At 39.8% G+C, this 19395-nt stretch overlaps 1 protein-coding gene across 1 annotated transcript in view; it reads left to right on the top strand.

Annotated features, from left to right (window-relative positions):
• LOC118341544 (cGMP-dependent 3',5'-cyclic phosphodiesterase) overlaps window positions 1-19395 on the top strand; it is a gene marked incomplete at its 5' end in the record, with an annotated part of 137077 nt that overhangs the window by 31650 nt on the left and 86032 nt on the right. Inside the window, 1 exon segment of the mRNA XM_035679818.1 lies at window positions 10046-10136. Within this exon segment, the coding sequence (XP_035535711.1) occupies window positions 10046-10136 (91 nt within the window).

Here is a 19395-nt window from a genome sequence, read left to right as displayed (position 1 = left end):
CAAATAATTAGCAGGAAATCATAATTCTGATCAAATAACATTTTATTCTCATTAACAGTTAATCTACAGATTATTGAGCTGATTATTTTTTGGTACAAAATCATGAAAAGCGTCCATCACAATTTCCCTGAACCCAAAGTAATTGTCCAACAGTACAACAACTTAAATAGATTTAGTTTACTATCAGAGGAGAAATATTTTAGAAGCTGAAACTGAAACAGTTTGAAACAGTGACTCGTTTATCAAAATGACTTTCTGTCCATGAAATTGATGACCCTACTATTTGTTAGTTAGTTAGTTTATAAATTATCAAGTAATAATATCAAACAGTTTCTTGTTCAATTGCAAAAATGCCAAGATTTTATATATATATTATATTAATAGCTTATTCCATATCATACAAAAGGAACACTTTACGTTTGTTTGATTTCCAAACACAATAAATAAGACATCTTATGATAAAACCTTTGAGCTACAGTAAATTGTGATTGTATTTGACATTTCATAGACTAAAAAATGTACCAGTTGAGTGAAAAAGATGTGAAAATTGTAGCTGTAATTTGGAGAATTACTGCCCTTTAAACCAACGATCTCTGTAAGCAACATGGACAAGAAGAGTTACAAAAAATGCAATTTGAACATTTACAATTCCATGATTTCTATGAGCTGAGGAAGGTTGTGTGATATGATCAAAATCTCCAGAAAATCTACTCACACTAATACTGCCACTACTACTATAACTACTACTACATGCCAAATAGCTCCCGTTTTATCTCGAGGTGCCATAAACTTTTTCACAGTTATATTACACACTCTAACAACATCCTGGTGTCTGTCTTCACTCCCCTCTGCTTCTGTCTGCGCTGTAAAACCTCTTGCATCATTATTTTACATGTAACGAGAACTCGGAGTCAGAATTCCCATCCAATATTTCTGCAGTCTTGCACATAACTCTGTCAGTTTTGTGGATGTGAATAATTCTGTCCTTAAGCTACAAAACAGATCTGTCTTCTGCTCTCTAATAAATCAAAAGTTTTGACAGTCTAAACTTTTTCTTGGTACCAGGACATTTGTTTGGGAGTTTATTCCAGATCGGCTGCACTGTAGTGTGTCCATAACTGTCTTATAACTCCATTTAGTCCCTGAGGTTAGTTAGGATCCAGCATCGGTACCAGAGGGTTGTGGCTGGCTTTGAGAGGATAAAGTGTGCGTGTGTGTGTGTGAGTGTGACTGTGTTCATGCCAGGGTCAGTGCATTCACTGCTTCATTATAGAGAGGAAATTGTGGGTATAAATTGTTCTGTGATATTTGCACCTCAGGAAGATGGGGTGCCATAGCAACAAATAGGAGTCAGTGTGGTTATTTCACGCACACACTCACACACACACACACCATCATTATCACTTGTAGAATCTATTCAGCCTGCGCGACACCGGCTCACAGCAGATAGTCTCAATGCTGCGTTCAGATAGGTTGAACTAAGGAGCCTATTACATTAGAGAAATGAAGAGATAAAGACAGCACAGAGGTAATAATATAGCCAGACACCATCACACACGTATGCAAACACATGCAAATGCTAATATGCAAATATCCAGTTTGCAAACACACACAACCAGTGCGGGGTGGCTCTGTTGGGCTCTGTCGCCCCGCCTCATTAGTTGTTTGGTAGTTTTGTGCGAAGAAAGCGAGAGGGTTGAAGAGGAAGTTTTGGTTTGTTTGCTGCAGTGTTCATTCGTCTCCTTTTTTTTCTCTCTCACTGCCCCTGCATGACTTCTCTCCATCCATTATTCTGTAGTTTCTTTCTACAGCTGCAGTTGTAACTGCAGTCTTTCCATTTTCTCCTGCTCTCTCCCTCTCTAGGTTGCACTCTCTGTGTTCTCTGTGCATCTCCATCTTATTCTCTATTTCTACCTCTCTTGCTGCTGGACATCTTCTGCGCCTTCCATTTGATCTGTGTGTGTTTTTTTTAGTTTTTTTTTTAACTCTTTGTAGCCCATGTCAGCGAGCATGTGTTCACATAAGAACAACTGTGTGTATGCTGTGACACTTTTTAGCTTTTTAGCTGACGCTGACATTCATCAGAGGCTACGTTGGCGATAATTGACAGGGTCAGATTCCTCCCCCTCAACCTTTAACTTCCCATTAGCAGGTTTGCCGCCTTCCTTCCATCTCTCTGTCTCCTTCTTCATCTTACTATCTCTCTTTCACTTCCCTGTCCTTTGGATTTTATCACTGTTTCCCTCTCACCTCTGACACGAACAGCACTAACCAAATACTAAAGGAAGGAAATGTGTGTGTGCGATTTTGTACGCCTGTGTGTGTGTGCGTGCCTGAACATTGTTGAGCAGCACAAGAGGAAGGAAGCAGCTAACTATGACAGGAGAAGAGCTCTCCTTTACACACTAAACACTAGCACAGATTTTAATACCTTTATTTATGATCCCATTATTTAGTTTGTGACGTGCATTCTGGAAGACACAAAGTCTGAAAGTTGAGTAGGTTTTGTCCTTCCACCTCCACCCATCAGCTTTATTAATGAGTGCTTCTCCAAATAGCTGCAGACACAGATGAGTACTTTGAAAGTATAGCCTTTTTCTTGAGCATCCATAACCTGTGGTACCAATTTCTAGTACGGCACTGTGCATTAAGTGTTTGCAAGTGGTAACTATATGGCATTATTTGTTTGGATTGCCAGGCTGTAAAAAAAAATCCCTTTGACTGGTGTTCAAACTCCTCAAGACCACTGCTTTATCTTTAACTCTCTCTTCCTCAGGTGAGCTCTTCAGTGGATCATTTAACCACTTACCGTACCTCCTGAAAAAAGCTGCAGAGCCAAATTCCATTTATCAACAACTTACTAACAATTACGACTTCAGACTTGATGGATATCCAAAAAAAAAACGTTATTCATGACTTACTAACATTTATAACTGCAGACATGATTGCTTAGTAGAAGGTAAGAAACCCATTTGGTAATGTAATTGGCAATGGGGTCCCACTTGCATCCATCAAGTCTGCAGTTGTAAATGTTAATAAGTTGCTAACAAATGGATTTTAGTCCAGACGCTCTGCAGCCCAACGATCCATTGGAGGGTTATTCCTGATGAATTAAAGTGCAAGCTAAAAGGAGTGATTCTGGAGCAGAACCAACCAAAGGGATTTCTCACAACCTGGCAACCCAACTGTTCTTGTAAATAGGTTCTAACTGATTTATGAAGAATTTGTTCATTTATTAATTATTAATAAAGGCATGAACTACAACATAGAAACATTTAGGGGCCCTATGAAAGTGCAAACCACACAAATCTAAGCACATATGCCATGCTGAATGGTTTTGTAACCTTTGTGAGCACCTCGGAGCAAAACAGACATTTGCCTGCTGTTCTCATTTACTACATCAGCTGTATTGACTGTAAGGTTGTTGCACAGTTTGTATGCAGAAGTCACAACCATGAATGTTTCTATTCTTTTAAAGTATATGTCCCCAAGCCAACATATCATGTGTTGCTATACTGTACAGTATAAAGTGTTTTATACTCATAAGATCCATTCACAGATTTCTGATTTACTTGGACCTGTAATCAACAATGATTGTGTGGGTTTTAAATACAGATTACTTACTACAGATAGATCAGCAGTGGAGAGACAGGGCAAGTTTAAACCAGCGCAGAGTTGTTGTTGCTGTAAATCCACTCTCAGCCTCTCTGCATTAGAGGTGAGTGACAGAGACCCTCACACTGATTAAAGGATCAGTTATGATGTCCTTAAAAACAATTACACTTTCAGAGTCAGACCTTAGTCAGTCCAGTTCTTACACAGAGGAAGACTTGTCGTAGAACAAAGCCAGCAGAGCGTGTGTCCATTTTGCAGCTGGAAGCTCAGAAAAAATGTCTTGTCCAGTTTTACCAGGTTCATAAACAGATCATTTTTCACAATAAGTTTAATCATTATTACTCCACATGCTCAGCTAACTGACAACCTTGCAGCATCACAAACTAACAAACCACATATTGTACCTTGAACCTTCCCTTTGTGTGTTTAAGCACTTTTCACTTTAAGTAAATGTACTTTGAAAGGGAGAAAAAAAGCTGGATTTCAGACCTACCTGCTGAATAACCTCTAATGTAATCAGCAGTGAACCATCAATCAGGTCCAGCTTGAGAACAAAACCCCAAAAAACAAAAAAAGGAATTATACATCTAACCGGCTGTTAAGGTGAAAATTCGGTCTCAAATGAGTATGTGTAATGTAAGCCACACAGAAGCAGACAAATACACTTTAAGTTCCTGGTTAATTAGCTCAGTGGGTCGTACACACACACACGCACACAAACGTTAACAACAGCATGGTAGTTCTGTTGTACTGCTCAGCATGTGGGATTTCTAAACAGCAACAGACTATATAGAGATTTCTATAGAGCAATATGGTCTCCTCTCCTCTCTCTGCTTTTTTTCATTTTCCTCATCCTCTCATCCGCTTCTACTCGCTTCTCAATGCTGCCAAGATGGACTCTAGTTAGGAGTGTGTTGGTATGGAAACTGGCTTATAAAATGTTCAGGTTGCCAACGTCCTAACTCGCATAGCAACCACCAACCAGCCTCTCAAAACCTTGACGTGAATCAGCTTTGTGATTTCTGATGAATAGAAGCCAGAAAGGTTTATTACTTTTGGTGTGTGGATATTCTGCTACTTATGACGCAATGCATAGATGCTTGGTGGGGGTTTTGACAGAAAATGGTGACATGTCTACCATTTGAATATAACAACACCCACACAGCTACCTTGAATAACTGTGGTTCTGCGCATTCTGCAGTGCTTGAAAAGTTATGAGTCATGTTAAGATCTTTGCTTACAAAACACTTTTCACATGATTTGACTTTTTGATTTTAAAACACAAAAAGGATTGCCTCTACTTAAGAATAAAAGCCTTCAAATGGGTCCTCCAGTAACAAATTTAAAGCAGTGGGGTCCTGCCTGCAGTGTCCTTCAGACAATGGACTTTAAAAGCTGTTTTTCCACACAAGGACACATTTTCAATATGCAACAACATATCTTCCTTATTTAACATATGAAGCTGTCAGTACATGCTGTTAATACAACGTGGGGTTTTAAAGGGGTAAAATGGCCTTTTATCTTGCCTGGTTCAGAGCACTGGCTGTTTTTTCTGCATCATTGTTGATGCTTGTTTCATTCAGACACATTGTTTCAAAGGGCTGTGCCTTACAGAGTAGAGTTAACAAATGCATTGCGCTGTTGAAACAAGTTATCAATACAAACAGTGCTGTTAAGTGTGTGTGTGATTGCGTATGACTGCGTGACTTTCCAAAGTAGGGTGTGCCATTGTCGCTTTCCTGCTGTTGTTTTACTGCTCGTGTTGTTTAAGGAAATTCGTTATGGGCAACAATTAAGCAATATTCACACACACACTTTTCTCCAAGGTACTTTACAATTCTGAGAGTGCATAGATTTCCAGAACTGACAGCCGGGCACGACTCACACCACTAAGCTTGGTTTTTCTCAGCTCCACACATACCTATAGACTCACAGTACATGCACACAGACTGATTAAAATAATGATTAAAATCTCCCATGCAGTCCTAGATATTTTCTCTCAGCCGCTTCCCATTTGTTTAGGTGTCACCACAGCAGACCATCTACCAAACCTGGCCCCGCCCAGTCGAGCATAGAGAATTCGCATATTTGATTTGGCATAGCTATTTCACTCCGGAAACCCTTAGGAATAGGAATTAGGAATGCACTGGCTTGTGCATTGGCTGGGTTCACTGTCTCGCCCAAGGACACATGTGGACAGGAAGAGGTGGGGTTTGAACCACCAACTACAACACCAATCAGTAGACATCCCGCTCTGCTCCCTGAGCCGCAGCTGCCCCATGACTTCATTCAAGTCAAGTCAGATTTTATTTATATAGCTCAAAATCACAAGTCACAGTTTGCCTTAAGGGGGCTTTACAGTCTGCGGCAACAACAACATTCAACACCCTCTGTCCTTAGACCTTAGATTCGATTAAAAGCCCTTTTAATGTGGAAAATGGAAGAAACCAGAAATCCTCACAAATACTCACATTAAAAAAGCTGGAACAAGTGAATTTTAACCTTTTTTCTTATTTAATAATTCAAATAATTCAAAATTCGTGGAGGTGTTTAGACAATGCTGCTTTTGCTCTTGATTTTAGCAGAGAAAAATAGATATGAAATGTTAATGTATCTGTGGAGTGGCATTAATCTGTTACCAGAAATGTTGTCCTATAATAATCAGTCATTAATACAGTGATCAGTGTGTACAATGAACAAATGTGTACCTGCAATTAACAGTTAAATGAGAAGCTTGTTTAATACAAATAAACATACTAATTATTTATTTCCTTTTTTTAACGTTTTTAACGTTTTAACTCGGATGATTTCATTACCTCTGTCCTTTTTCACCGGTTCAGTCAGATCTGCAGGAGAGAAACTGGTTGTGTGGGGGGATGAGAGAGAGAGGCTCACGTTCAATTGTCACCTACGTATGTGTGTGTGGGGTGGCAGTGGGGTGGCAGGGGGATGGGTCGGGTGCATCAGGATGCTGTTAATATAGCTCCACCATTATGTATATTAGCCCTATTCCCCTGAGTGCAGCTTCACCATTTAGAGCTTTCAATCACTCCACTGCTTTATGGGAGCAGACACACACACACACACACACACACACAACACTCGCACACACACACACACACACACACACACAACACACGCACACACACTTACATGATATGCACTTTCAATTACTATTTTTTATGGACATGATATACACACACAACCAACAACACATGCATGTTGACTTACACTTTGCTCACACACACACGCAGTAACACACAGCAGATCAAGGTTACTGGTTGTATCCTCATCAGATTCCAGGTCCGTGGCTTGCTAATTATGTTCTGCGCTTTAGTTATTCATGCCGCTGCACTTTGTGTGTGTGTGTGTGTTTGTGTGTGTGCACGCGTGTGTGCGTGTGGGTGAAAGAGCAACTGAGTGAGTAAGTGATCACATGGTGGGTTTTTGTGTTGATTGCATTTGAGCAGCAGCAACAGCCCCTGTTTTAATCACAAACTTGGGATCAATACTGTATTCAGCTGAACTAGCGTGTGTGTGTTTGTGTGTGTGTGTGTGTGTGAGTGTGTATTTGTGTGTGTACAAAAGGTAATCTAGATCACAGAGTCCAGAGCAGATGAGGAGAGACAGTCTTTGAGGAGAATAAGCTTTGAACTAACCTATTTTCAGGTGTGTGTTTGTACTTTCCTGGTTGCCTGTGTGTTTTTTCCCGAGCACATGTAAGGGCCTGCTCTCCTACCTGAGTGTGTGTTCATGTGAATATAGTAGACACAGTGGCAGAATTGATAATATGCACAGTGCACGGGGCTGGTTATCTCTCTGTGTATCTTGCTGCTATTAGCCAACGCTGGTCAATACAGTCTGAGGTTCTGCTGTGCTGGAATAACCTTTCACCGTGTTTACAAAACAGACAGCCTCAGGGTTTTCTGGTATATTACAACATTATATAGCAGAGCGTGCTCACCTAAAAATGGCTTCATGAACCACGGATCAACCTCTGACTCGCCGTTAAACTCTATACATCACCTCTGCCTCTTCAAGCATTGATCTAATTTGTGTCACAGGATATTTGTGTAGAGGAATGTGCAACACACGCACAGAATTTATAAATGTGACATTGTAGTACACTGGAGGAAAAGTATGTTTAAACAGGTTCAAATATACTTTACACTGATCAAATGTGCTTTAGTTTGAGTGGTTAAAGTTTCAAAGATCCATAGTTTATTTCAGGCAATTTCAACCTCCACTGAACATGTCACAACAGCACTTCGTTTTGATTGTTTTTCCAAACAATTAACAGTATCTTTTTCCCGTCAGGCCAATTTTCAGCATTTGAACCGAAGCGGCTTACTTCATTTGAATTAGAGGAGCTGCTTTTTCTCAGCCAGTTGTAATCCAACACTGTGACTGTTTGCTTGTGATAGCTTCACATGTATTCTGTCAATCTCCTTTTAAGTAATCTACATTCAGAAAAAGGTCTTTTAACAACCTCATTTTGAAAAACATCACAAACAACAGTATACACAATGAATTTAAATAACCCTAGAAATTAATAACAAAAACCTGAGATCATAAGAATCACCAGCACAGTGTTGACAGTTGCTTAAGGAATACATTTTCCAGGAGATAGGACACTGTGGGAGCGTGTGCAGCCGCTGGCAAGCTTGTTTTCAGTAAATGACTTTGAGGTTTGTTGTCAGATTGATGGACTACATTACACAGTCCTATGCAACCTGTTGTACAGCTTCATGCTAAATGTCCCATCACCACCAATGTCACCTCGACGAGTCAGCTGTCAGCATCTCCCGGGACGCTCCCTGCAGCAGATTGGGGCTGATATGATGAATCTGTCGGCTGATTAAATGTATAAGAGGAGTGGTGAAGGAGATGAATCTTTTCAATCTTTGATGCATTATAAATATGCGTGTGATCGCGTTGCTGTCTGGCAGGTTGTAGAGCTAAATTAGGGTTTATTCATTTTCCAGGATTGTGTTTTATTTTAAATTAAGTCTTGGTGAAAATCAGATTGCATCTGTAGATCAAACACTGCAGTTTAATCTCTTTTTTTTGGCATACTTTATATTAGTTTGAAGAGCATCGGGGCATGATGGAATTTTTCTCTCCTTTTTTCATTTCAGTATTTTCTCTCAGCTAAATCTCTTTATTAGCCGTTTTGGAGCTCTTGATCATATTATATCATGTACAGCTTAAATGTTTTGAGCTGATATGAAAGAGAAGGCCTCATAGCGCTCAGGAGAAAAATGAAAATTTGAGCATCTGTAAATCCTCGACAATTAGGTAAAATCCATCTTCTGGTGAAGATCATGTAATATGACCGAAAGCTCCAGAAAAGAAAAAAAAAATTGACCTTGGGGTGACATTCAACAACAAATATGTCACTTGTTGTTACCAAATGACAATGACAATGACGTTTACGACAATTTTCCACCTTTGCATCTCACAGAGAAACAATAACAATTCACATGTCCACAAGAGGTTGCTTGAAAATGTAAACCTGGCTCATTTTTAAAGGTTTGAACAAACGGCCAGTGGTGTCTAGTGCTTGGTGAGAAAGGCGTCCAAAATCTGGGTGAAAATAACTTTAAACAGCATTCAAAAAGGTCTATAAATAATATAATCAGTACAGTCCAAAAGCAATGACCTTTGTTCTAAATATTATTGTAAATATGATCAGATTTGAGCTTGGTGTCATAATTCCGCTGCTTCCCATGACTGACATGCTAGAATAGCAAGAATAGTGTCTTTGATTGTGAGTATCCTGCAGGCGTACATACTGACAGTAGGAAACTGAAACATGGGGAGGGTTGAGAGAGGCAGTAAGACCCAGAGGAGGAGCAGAGAGAGAGAGAGAGGGAGAGGTGGGAGGAGAGAGGAGGAGGGACCGTGTTCACTCTCAGCTCTATGCGTTGCGGCTTGTGGTGTTAGCGCGCCAGTGTGGGTCTCAGCCTGCCGGCGCAAGTGTGTGCATTGGTGCGTCGCTGTGTGTGTGAATGTGTGTGGTGACTTCCAGGCAGCTCTGCTGCTGCGTTACGACAGGTAGGAGTATGAAAAACATGGACACAGCGCTCCGAGAGTCAGAACTAGGAAGGACTGTAAGCTTCCAACAAAATATCACACACACCCACAAGCACCACACAATCACACAACCAACACACACACGAAAACACACTCACCTTTTCTCCTACATTCCCTCACACACACACACACACACACACGCCTATAAATTCCTACACTCCTCAGTTCAGGGTAAAGATAAGTTCCTGAGTGTGTGTGTGTGTGTGTGTGTGTGAAAATGCTCTTTTTGCTGCAGCTTATCACTCTGTAACAGCTGACTCCATGTGTGCACAGCGGACAACTCAAACGCACACGCACACACACGGGTCCTGACTGTTGTTTTTGATGCCTGCAGACGCGGTCAGCAAGTGTTTCTGCGTCCTGAGGAGAGTTCAGCTCCAGCCCTGACTACCAGACAGTCCACCACGTTGTCCGAACAACTCCAGGTAGGATTTACTTCTCTTCTCTTCTCTTCTCTTCTCTTCTCTTTTCCAACGTTGTCTGAAAAACAGGATGCTATATAATTCACGCCCTCTGCCCTCTTCACTCTTCCTTCTTCCTTTTATTTTTTTTCCCTGACCTGTAACTACAGCTAGACTGTGATGCATTCACCTCAGTATACTCAACTCTCCCAGGTTTCCCTTCATGAAATCAGTCTCAAAATCCCTTCTGCGAGCTTCCTGTCTTGTTCTGTTAGTCCCTTGATCTCCTTCTTTCTTTTTCTCTCACACACACTTGCCTCTTGTTATTCTCTCACCGTTCATGTTTTTGGGAATGATGAACTTTTGTCTGGAGGAGGTAAGTTTCAGCTCCTGTTGCTGCAGCTTTCTGTCTTTCTCTGTTGATTGAGTCAGTGAGATATTTATTACTTACACAGTAGCCTGGGGCTTCAGTGTGTGTGTGCGTGCGTGTGTGTGAGGGTTCAGATAAAAGATGGGAAAATAAAACATAAAACAGCAATAAACATGAAAGGTAGGAAATTAAAGGCAGATGATTTTTGTTTGAATGGCAGATGAGTGCTTCTGCAAAACCGTCTCTATTTGCGTGTGTTACATGCATGTGTGTGTGTGTGTGTGTGCGTGTGTTTTAGACTACTACGTTTTTCAGTTGAGTTGATGCAATTCGATCTTGCAATCCCCAAAGCAGTAAGCCTCATTTTGTTCCAACATCCATCCAACATGGTCTGTCTGGCTCTTTCTCTTGTGTTTGTATGATTTGGGACATACAAGCTGATACATAAAACTTAAAATTGCTACTTTTTTGTATCCTCACACGTGCCATAAAACAGCTTTAGTTCGAGAGTGTGTTTGTGCATCTGTCTGCATTTGTGTTTTATATTGCAGAGGGATTTAATGTTGTTGGCAGCAACATAGAAAAAATGTTTGATTGGCTGCCAGTGTCGACATGTTCTGCTCAGATCCAATTACCTAGACAGATACACACTCACAGTGATGCAGGCACGTGATGACACACAACCTCACATGCACACATTTTGTCTTTCATACATGAAAGAGATAAACAACCACATAAACAATCACATAAACAATATTCTCTGTGAAGAAATGCTAATTATTTATGGCGTGTTGCATGGCAAAGATCAGCTATATACACATACATATATATATTACAGTATATACTCTTTATGGTACAGTGTGTGCATGTGTGTGCTTGTGATTTTTTTATTTGTGTGCACCTCAACAAGTTTATCAACATAACTCCATCACTTGAAATTTCAAACGGGCTCTTCCATAATTACAGCCTTTTGTGTGTTTAATTGCGACGGCGCATTTATTTTATTTATTAAACCTGTATTTATACAGGTTAGAGTGTCTGTGTGTGTGTCTACATGTTTTTGTATCTGTTGTTATAGTGCTTATGCACTTCTGAGTCAGCCCTCCACATACGCATTTCCGCAGTCAGGTTTGCGATGCTGAAAGTCTTGCCCAACTGCATTCCTGTTGTACAGCCTTTCTGTGTTTCTCAATGTATTCTTGCTGACGGCTCATTGCTGAAGCGTCACCAGTACTGTAATTCTGTCTGATTAATTTGGCTGCTGGTGAGCACAATTTTCTTGATCAGGTCAGGTTGTACAGTTTTGTCTCTCGAGGTCCACAAAAAGGTTTTGGTGATGTCATGATGATGTCTTATCCTCTGATTTGACGAATTATGACAAAGATGAATTTAAGTCCACAATGCTGTACTCGTTCTGTTGTGAATCTGTGCAAGTGCTGTATGTATGCTTGCGTGTGTGTGTGTGTGTTCATTTTCCGTGCGTGTGAGCCAATGAGGCAGTAAAAGCAGCAGGTTAATCTCTTCTCGGTCTCCAGCAGAACAGATGTGAGGATTAATTCGTCAGGGAATCGGGGGTGGTGCTTACGTGCTTGTGTGTCTGTGAGGGAGAGACTGCCTTGGCTCCACTAAAAGTCAACAAAATGAGTGTTTGTCTGGATCTTATATATGTATATATATTATAAGCTCTGGTGTTCCGGGTGTTTGTGGGTCTATGCAAATGCATTTTCGGTTTCATAACTGTAAATATTCACACATACTGTGCTTCAGTCTGTGCTCCTTACTGTTTGTGCAGTTTGTGTGTGGCTCAACAAGTGTGCACACCTTTTAAAAAAACAAATCAGATGCAACATGTGGGACAGGTGTGTGTTTATTCACCTGTCCTGCCCCCCCATTCCCTTCAAGTTCTTCACAATTATCTGCATCGCTCATCCACATCTCCATCATTTGGCTGCACAGATGTCTTCATATTTTCTTCTGTTTTAGCAAAGATAGTGTGCTAAAAGCAACGGAAAAAACTGACACTGAAAAAGGCCATTTGAACGTAACAAACACAATTGCACGGCACGTTTGTCTGTGTGTATGTGTGTGGGTGTAAGTGAGTGTGTCCAGGAACTACATACAGTAGCGGCCCAGATAGATTGACCCTAATGACATGAAATTGTTTCTGCTGGATCGAGTAGGGTTAGCCTACTAAAGTTTTCACTCTATAGGGTTATAATTTTCAGTTTTGGGACAGAAGAGGGACTGTGTGCTCTGACCTCACTGCTGGAGGAAAATGAAAAGAGAATTTTCTTACAGGAATGAAAAACTAGTGGTACATTTTGATCTGAACTACTATTGTAGTTGTACTTTGCGTGTGTCTGCTGGCCTTCGTGTGCATGTCCTTCTGATTTAACTGTTATTCTGTTCTGACCACAAAGATTTGATATTATGATGCAAGATCACCGTTTCACTTGTTGGTCTACATACACTTGATTTTATTTTTTAGCTCTCACATTATTTCTCTACCTTTTTTTCTTCAGAGTGTATACAAACAATGCATGTTTTCAGCAAATACAGAGCTTCTTTTATGTAGTTTGATATAGAGTATGTGAGCAGGTAGGTGCTCACAGTCTTGCTTAAGGGCAAAACAACAAGACGTGCAGCTGCAACCTATTCTCCTAGAAATGATGTTTGTATTTTACTTTATTGTATTCAGAATTACATTGTTGTGACAACGTAATACCTACAAGGAATATGTTCACAGACAGCGTTTTTTGAAATACTATATTTATGTAAGACGGAGTTAGAAGTAAATGGTTGGGGTGGGTAATGGGCGTACTAAGTGCAGGACTGTCACACCACAGTCCTGGGTTTGCATCCAGACTCCTGCAACAAAAGCACTTTGGTTAATGTTAGGGATCAATTGTGATTTCTGCCTATATTGGTGGAAAACAAATGAAAGACATTGTCACATAACATTTTACTGATACATTCAGTATCAACATTTTTGTGACTTGCCAGGTACGTCAATTGACAACAATTCCCTTTAATCTTAGATAGATAATGTAATTTGGTCTGCATTACGTTTCCTTCTAACCGTATTTGATGTTGTAAATTAGTTGTATATAGACGTAATGTCTAGGAGACAGGGCTGGCAGCTGAGGTATTGATGTAGCCACTGGCAGAGCAATCTTTCAATATTTCTCAAAAATGTATTCTATTATCCATTTATTTTCAACCATTTTGAGCTCAGCCAGTCAACTCTCATATTGCATAAGAATTTAGTAATTAAGTATGAATGTAAACAGATTATTTTGGCTCCTGGCAAAGCTTAATTTAAAGCCACCAAAATGCAATAACAGGAAGAAATAAATTATTCAAAAACTGCATCTACAACAGATGCCATAAACCACTGAAGCTCACACCAAAATCCCACATTTAAAAGTTTCAGTGACACATGAGGAAATGCAACTATTTTCTCCTCGAGATCTGACTTGGTCATTTCAGCCTTTTGTTAGTGTGAATTTCTTCTTGTCTACTCTGCTTTTATCCTTAATGTAAGTGCCAGCAGCCTGATATGCAGCAGTAAGCAGCAAATACAGAACTTGATATTCAGCACATTTAGTTAAGCACACACAGCAGAGGAGCCCATTGTCCGTGAGCACTCAACGCTTAAGATTGAAACAAATTATCTCCAATGGATGTGGAAGACAAGTGACCTATGTAGGTAGTATACTACCGTATGTAAGTGGTAGAGGAGCCACTACAGGGAAAATAAATTGTAGCTCATTTCAGCCACGATTGAACTATTACATGACCCTCAAAACCTTCAGAAACAGTGTTTTCTCTAAGACTTAATTGAACCCAGGCGCTGTAGTAACAATATGTTAAAACTAAGCTTGTGCTTTTCATATAGGTGACAACACAGCACAGTGCACACTACCTCATGCATATTTCAAAATACATGTCATTCATAGTGGATCCCAAAACATACTGATTTAGAACAAATGCTGTAAATAAAAAGCTTATAAAATGAAGCGAACATTCTTTCCATCATTTACATGCAACGAAATCTCTTATAAAGTGGAAACTAAACTGTTAACTGTATTTAATCCGTAGTGTTGTGATCACACAGAGCTCCAAAATCACCTATCACTGTCACTTGCAGTTTATATCCAACAAGTTTGCGCTCTCCTTTCTGTTTTTATTGCATTGAATGCTGGTGGCTTGAATTAAACTATTGGGAGCAGCATCCGTTCTACAATTTCCCAACACTGTCCTTCGATTTCAAACGTCGAGGGACTCGATGATAACAGGTAAGGCGTGACATGCATGAGTAGTAGCTGCAGCAGCAGAGAATGTGCAGTGAGTTGACAGCTGAAATCGATCGGCCAGTTGGTAATGGTAGTAGGCAAGCTCGCTTGGTGCATCAGCTGATCCAGAGCACAGCGTTGAGTTGTTCAGTGGTGTGTGTGAACTAGTTTGCAGACTTTGTTTTATTTTCTGTATTTGACCTGGAAAAGTTCAGTATTATGTACTGAAAATACAGTAAATATTGCGTAAGGGTTTATATTACATGGTTTCATGATATGTTATGATCACAAGTAGATACATGCATATAAACCTAATTTTAAGAAAGTGTACATCTCTTGTGTACATTTCTCTTTTAAATTCAGGAATCACTCTTTTTTTTCATTTTATCATGGTGCACACAGAGCAGCCATTAAAATACCACCCACCTGTGCTGTGGATGATAAAAAAACAAACCCTCTCCTATGCAGCAAAAAAACTGGCTAGACTAGACTAACTACTGATTCTGAGGGGCAGAAAGAAGAACAGGATGGGTATCCAACAGTAAACATTATGCATCAGTAATAATCTGTTAAATAAAACACCACAGAAGTCAGGAGATCTCAGCCCTCTGTGTGTGTAGTTCGTCTACCTACTTAGTGTTTAGCCAGTAGGTTTACTACAACTTATATCCTGTTATAAAACAAGAGCATATTGTTGATCTTCATTTGCTTTTTATGTCTCTGTACAGATTTCTGTTTAAAGTGCACAACATCATTCTATATCAATCAGGTTTTTATTTTGGTAGGATCAAAACATGAGAGTTCAGTAGTACAGTATTACAAATTTGAAGAATCAAAAATAAAAGCACTTGTTCTATTGTGAGTGATATCATAATACGTGTATATAACATTAGATTATTAAAACTGATTCATCAGTATGCTAGTAGCATTTTATTGTTACAGCTGGTTGAGGTCGAGGCCCTCCAGATGGTCAAAGGTAAATTTGAGGGGTTATGAGATGATTAATGGGAGAGGAAAGACGCTCTGGTAATTTTTTTTCTTTTTTGTAAAATTGTGTATCAATTATCCTATGGGACCTCAAACAGCTATTTAAATTAAATAATCAACACATTTAGACAAAAGTACATGACAAGAACCTGTTTTTCAAGGAAAATCTGTAAGTAACTCATAGCTACAGCTGTCAGAGTACAATATTTACCAATGAAATGTAGTGGAGTAAAAGTATAAAGTGGCATGAAATGGAAATACTTCATGACATATTGGGCTTGTTTATTCGATCCTTTCTCCCACTGTGATGGCATTTCTTCTGTTGTGGGGCTCACTGTGGCTGAATGATGCAAATTTAAACACGAGGGAGGGAGTGTTTTACATTACAGGGCACACTAGTGTGGGATTGTGTGCTGCAGGGTTCAAAGCGATGGGAAGAAATTTAGAGACCACTGGGCTTCGCCTGCCACGGCACTTTGAAACACATATTCTGATAAATGACCACCGACACAAGGGCACCTTCACTTCACAGTAACCCTCTGAGAGTGCTGTATATATACGTGTGTGTGTGCGTGTGTGCGTTTGTCAGAGTTACTGTTTTTTCCTTGATAAATGGAGTGTATTATTCAGTGCTGCTGAATTTTATCTCAACTGGATCCCTGCAGGGTATTGAGCAAGCTCTTTCTCGTTCTCCTTGTGTGTGTCTCTGTGCACATAACTACACTGTCCACTACCCTACACGCACTTTTCTGCAGGTAAATACACAGTATGGCTGTATATTTTCTGCTGCGCAAACCCCCTGCTGATTTGCTGAACTTCAAAGAGTATGAGAAAGCATTTAAGTGTTCTCCATTCATTCAGACAGCGAACTAATAACCATGACACATTCACTGTCTGTTGACTGAGTTAATATAATTAAAACAAGGCAAGAGGGCACAGCAACGTACAGGCGCTGCAGATACACACTGAGAGGCAGCACACAGTGTTGCTGTGGATTATTTTGTTAATCAGGTTCTTGCATTTTGTTTGTTTAGAAGGTCGCAGTTTTCTTGCTTGTATCTCTAATACAATGCATCTTGTTTCAGATGTTATAAGGTCAGGAGATAGAGTGGGTTATACATTGATTGCATGGTTTGAGGTTCACTTCCCTGTGAACTGCTGTCCACCTGGCAAAGTGTCCTTGAGCAAGACAGAGAACCCCATATTGCTCCCAATAGTGAGGACAGCATATTAAATTGTGTGTGTGTGTGTGTGTGTGTGTGAATGGGATAATGAGAGGCAAATTGTAAGCAAAAAGTGCTATATAATGCAGTCTATTTACTACTCCATTTAACACACACTAAAGATATTGTCACTGGCAGAAAATGTCTATTATTTTTTTTCCAACCTTTAGTTGTCTTCACTGCAGTCATTGTCTCTGTAAACTCTACCTTTGGCCGCATGCTGGTTTCGAATCCATGAACATGGCCACTTGTGTTTGATGGATCACATGACGAAACCGGTGGCTGGAGCATTCTTTGCTTTCCACAGCTGGTGGAGAAAGTCCAGGTTTCTGTTCTGTTTTTGTAAATGACAAATTTATCCCTGTAGCACCCATATATACATATATGATTAACTAGCAATTAATTAGCCTATACAAAGAGAAAGTAAAATCTGTCCTTGCTCAAACATTCTGTGGAAAGATAAAATGTTGATAGAAATTAAGTCTACGTTGTACTATCATTGACCCATGTCTGCTCAAACAGTATTAAAAAGCAGGAGCAAAATGCGGTTTTACTGGGTGTCGAGGAAAACGTGACTGCACAGACACAAATACATATCATCATAAGCACTTCCTCAACTATCCTCGAGAGTTATTTTGTAATGTGCCTGAGTAGCTCATGCTTCCATGAGCATAACTATAATGACTGCAGTCATTGCACGTAAACCAGTTTCTGCTACATGACATGACTTGCCACTTTTTGAAGCACTCAAGATTTATAAAGAGCTATTATAACGAGGCAATGGAGATATACAATAATGCATAATTATGCAACTGCATGCCATATTTCTTTTAATAAAACCATTAAGGTGTTGGGAGTGTTATTGGTATGTAGCCTATAAGTAAAGGTCTAATAATCTATTCTTCTATTGTAACTTTACAGTAAATGGCATCTGTCTCACATTAATTTATCCATTGCCATGCCTGAGCACAATGAGTAAATGGAAAAAAATGTGAGGTGGCTTTGTCAGGCTGGAAGGCGCATTCACTGCTTCGAGCGAAACAGAAGATAGAAACAACTGATGAGTCATCATTCACCTCATGTAGGCAGTAAGACTCCAGAGTTCTTCTTCTGCAACTATTTCTTAAAGTTATACTTCACCCACAGTCTATTTTGTGGTCATATATCTACATATAAACCTAGTTTATGTACACACAGGTTTTGTCAATCCATTGTCATTGCCTATTCACGATTCCTTACATCATAAGTTAAAAGTTAAAGCTTTTACCTAAATTTTTATGTCCTCACATGAGTGCGGTTATCTGCTGCAAAGGACGCTGATTACTGTGTACAGTAAAAGTGGTACAAAATATATTTTTGTTATAAAAAAGAGTGAAGAGAAAAAATGCACATGAGTTACTGATAATAAGCCCTATCATTAGGTTCGGGAGTAGCCAAATTAGATTTTGGTCAGTAATGATATATTGTCATTATTACTCACTACTAGTACTTACATGAACATATATCTCTCCCTTCGTCGATCTCCCTTCATTATCACTGCCTATGCTACAGAAAGTTTTTTTTTTTTTAAAGTTTTCTTTGCTGTTTTCTAAGCCAATGTATAAAATCTATCTAAAACTTAAGGTGGGTGGCCTGCCCACACTCCTTTTACAAAAAGAGTAGATGGTTTTCTCTTCATCACTGCAGTAGCTCACCACCAGCGAGGCCAAGTTAGATAAGGACGAGAGTGCAGAGGCAGGAGAGAGAGGCAGCATGAGTAATAGACAGTTTGTCAACTAGGAGAATATCAACATGAGGGGAGGATAGATAGATAGATAGATAGATAGAGAGAGAGAGAGAGAATAGTTAACCAAATTCAGGGAGGTAATACAAAGGTGGTGGCAAAAAATATGAATGTACTCCCAAGTAACCCTGGTGAAAAAGGTGCACTTTTCTATTCACTCTTCATTTCCATTTTAATATCTCAGTGTGTTTTTTGGGGGTTGTTTGTGTGTTTTAGTGCCATTCTCTTTCTGTCCCATTCAATTTGTGCTCCTTCCTTTGTGGTAGGAGAGCATTACTGAATGGAGACTTGAATAGAGGGGAGAATAAAAGGCAGAGAAGAAAGAAAAGAGCAGAGGAAGAGGGTGAAAGAACAGCGAGGGAAGAGGTGTCAGTATGTGATTTCCCCGAGGGATTAAACTAAAAGAGAGGGGCGTGTTCCTTTCTCTCTGACTCTCTCACACTCGGTTTGTGTGCATGCGATCTGTGTGTGTGTGTGTGTGTGTGTGTAGGTTGGTACACCTACACAGTGTACTCTTGCACTGTGCCACTCTGCAATACTGACCTTCATGTATTTCTGACACGCTCCGGTTTTCCCATTGGACAGAAATTTCAATAACCAGCCACCCCGACAGAAGTTTATATGT

The sequence above is a fragment of the Morone saxatilis genome, unplaced genomic scaffold (assembly GCF_004916995.1).
Source record: "Morone saxatilis isolate NCDOM2014 unplaced genomic scaffold, NCSU_SB_2.0 Contig8, whole genome shotgun sequence".
Taxonomy (NCBI): domain Eukaryota; kingdom Metazoa; phylum Chordata; class Actinopteri; family Moronidae; genus Morone; species Morone saxatilis.
This window is presented reverse-complemented; position numbering and strand designations above follow the sequence as displayed.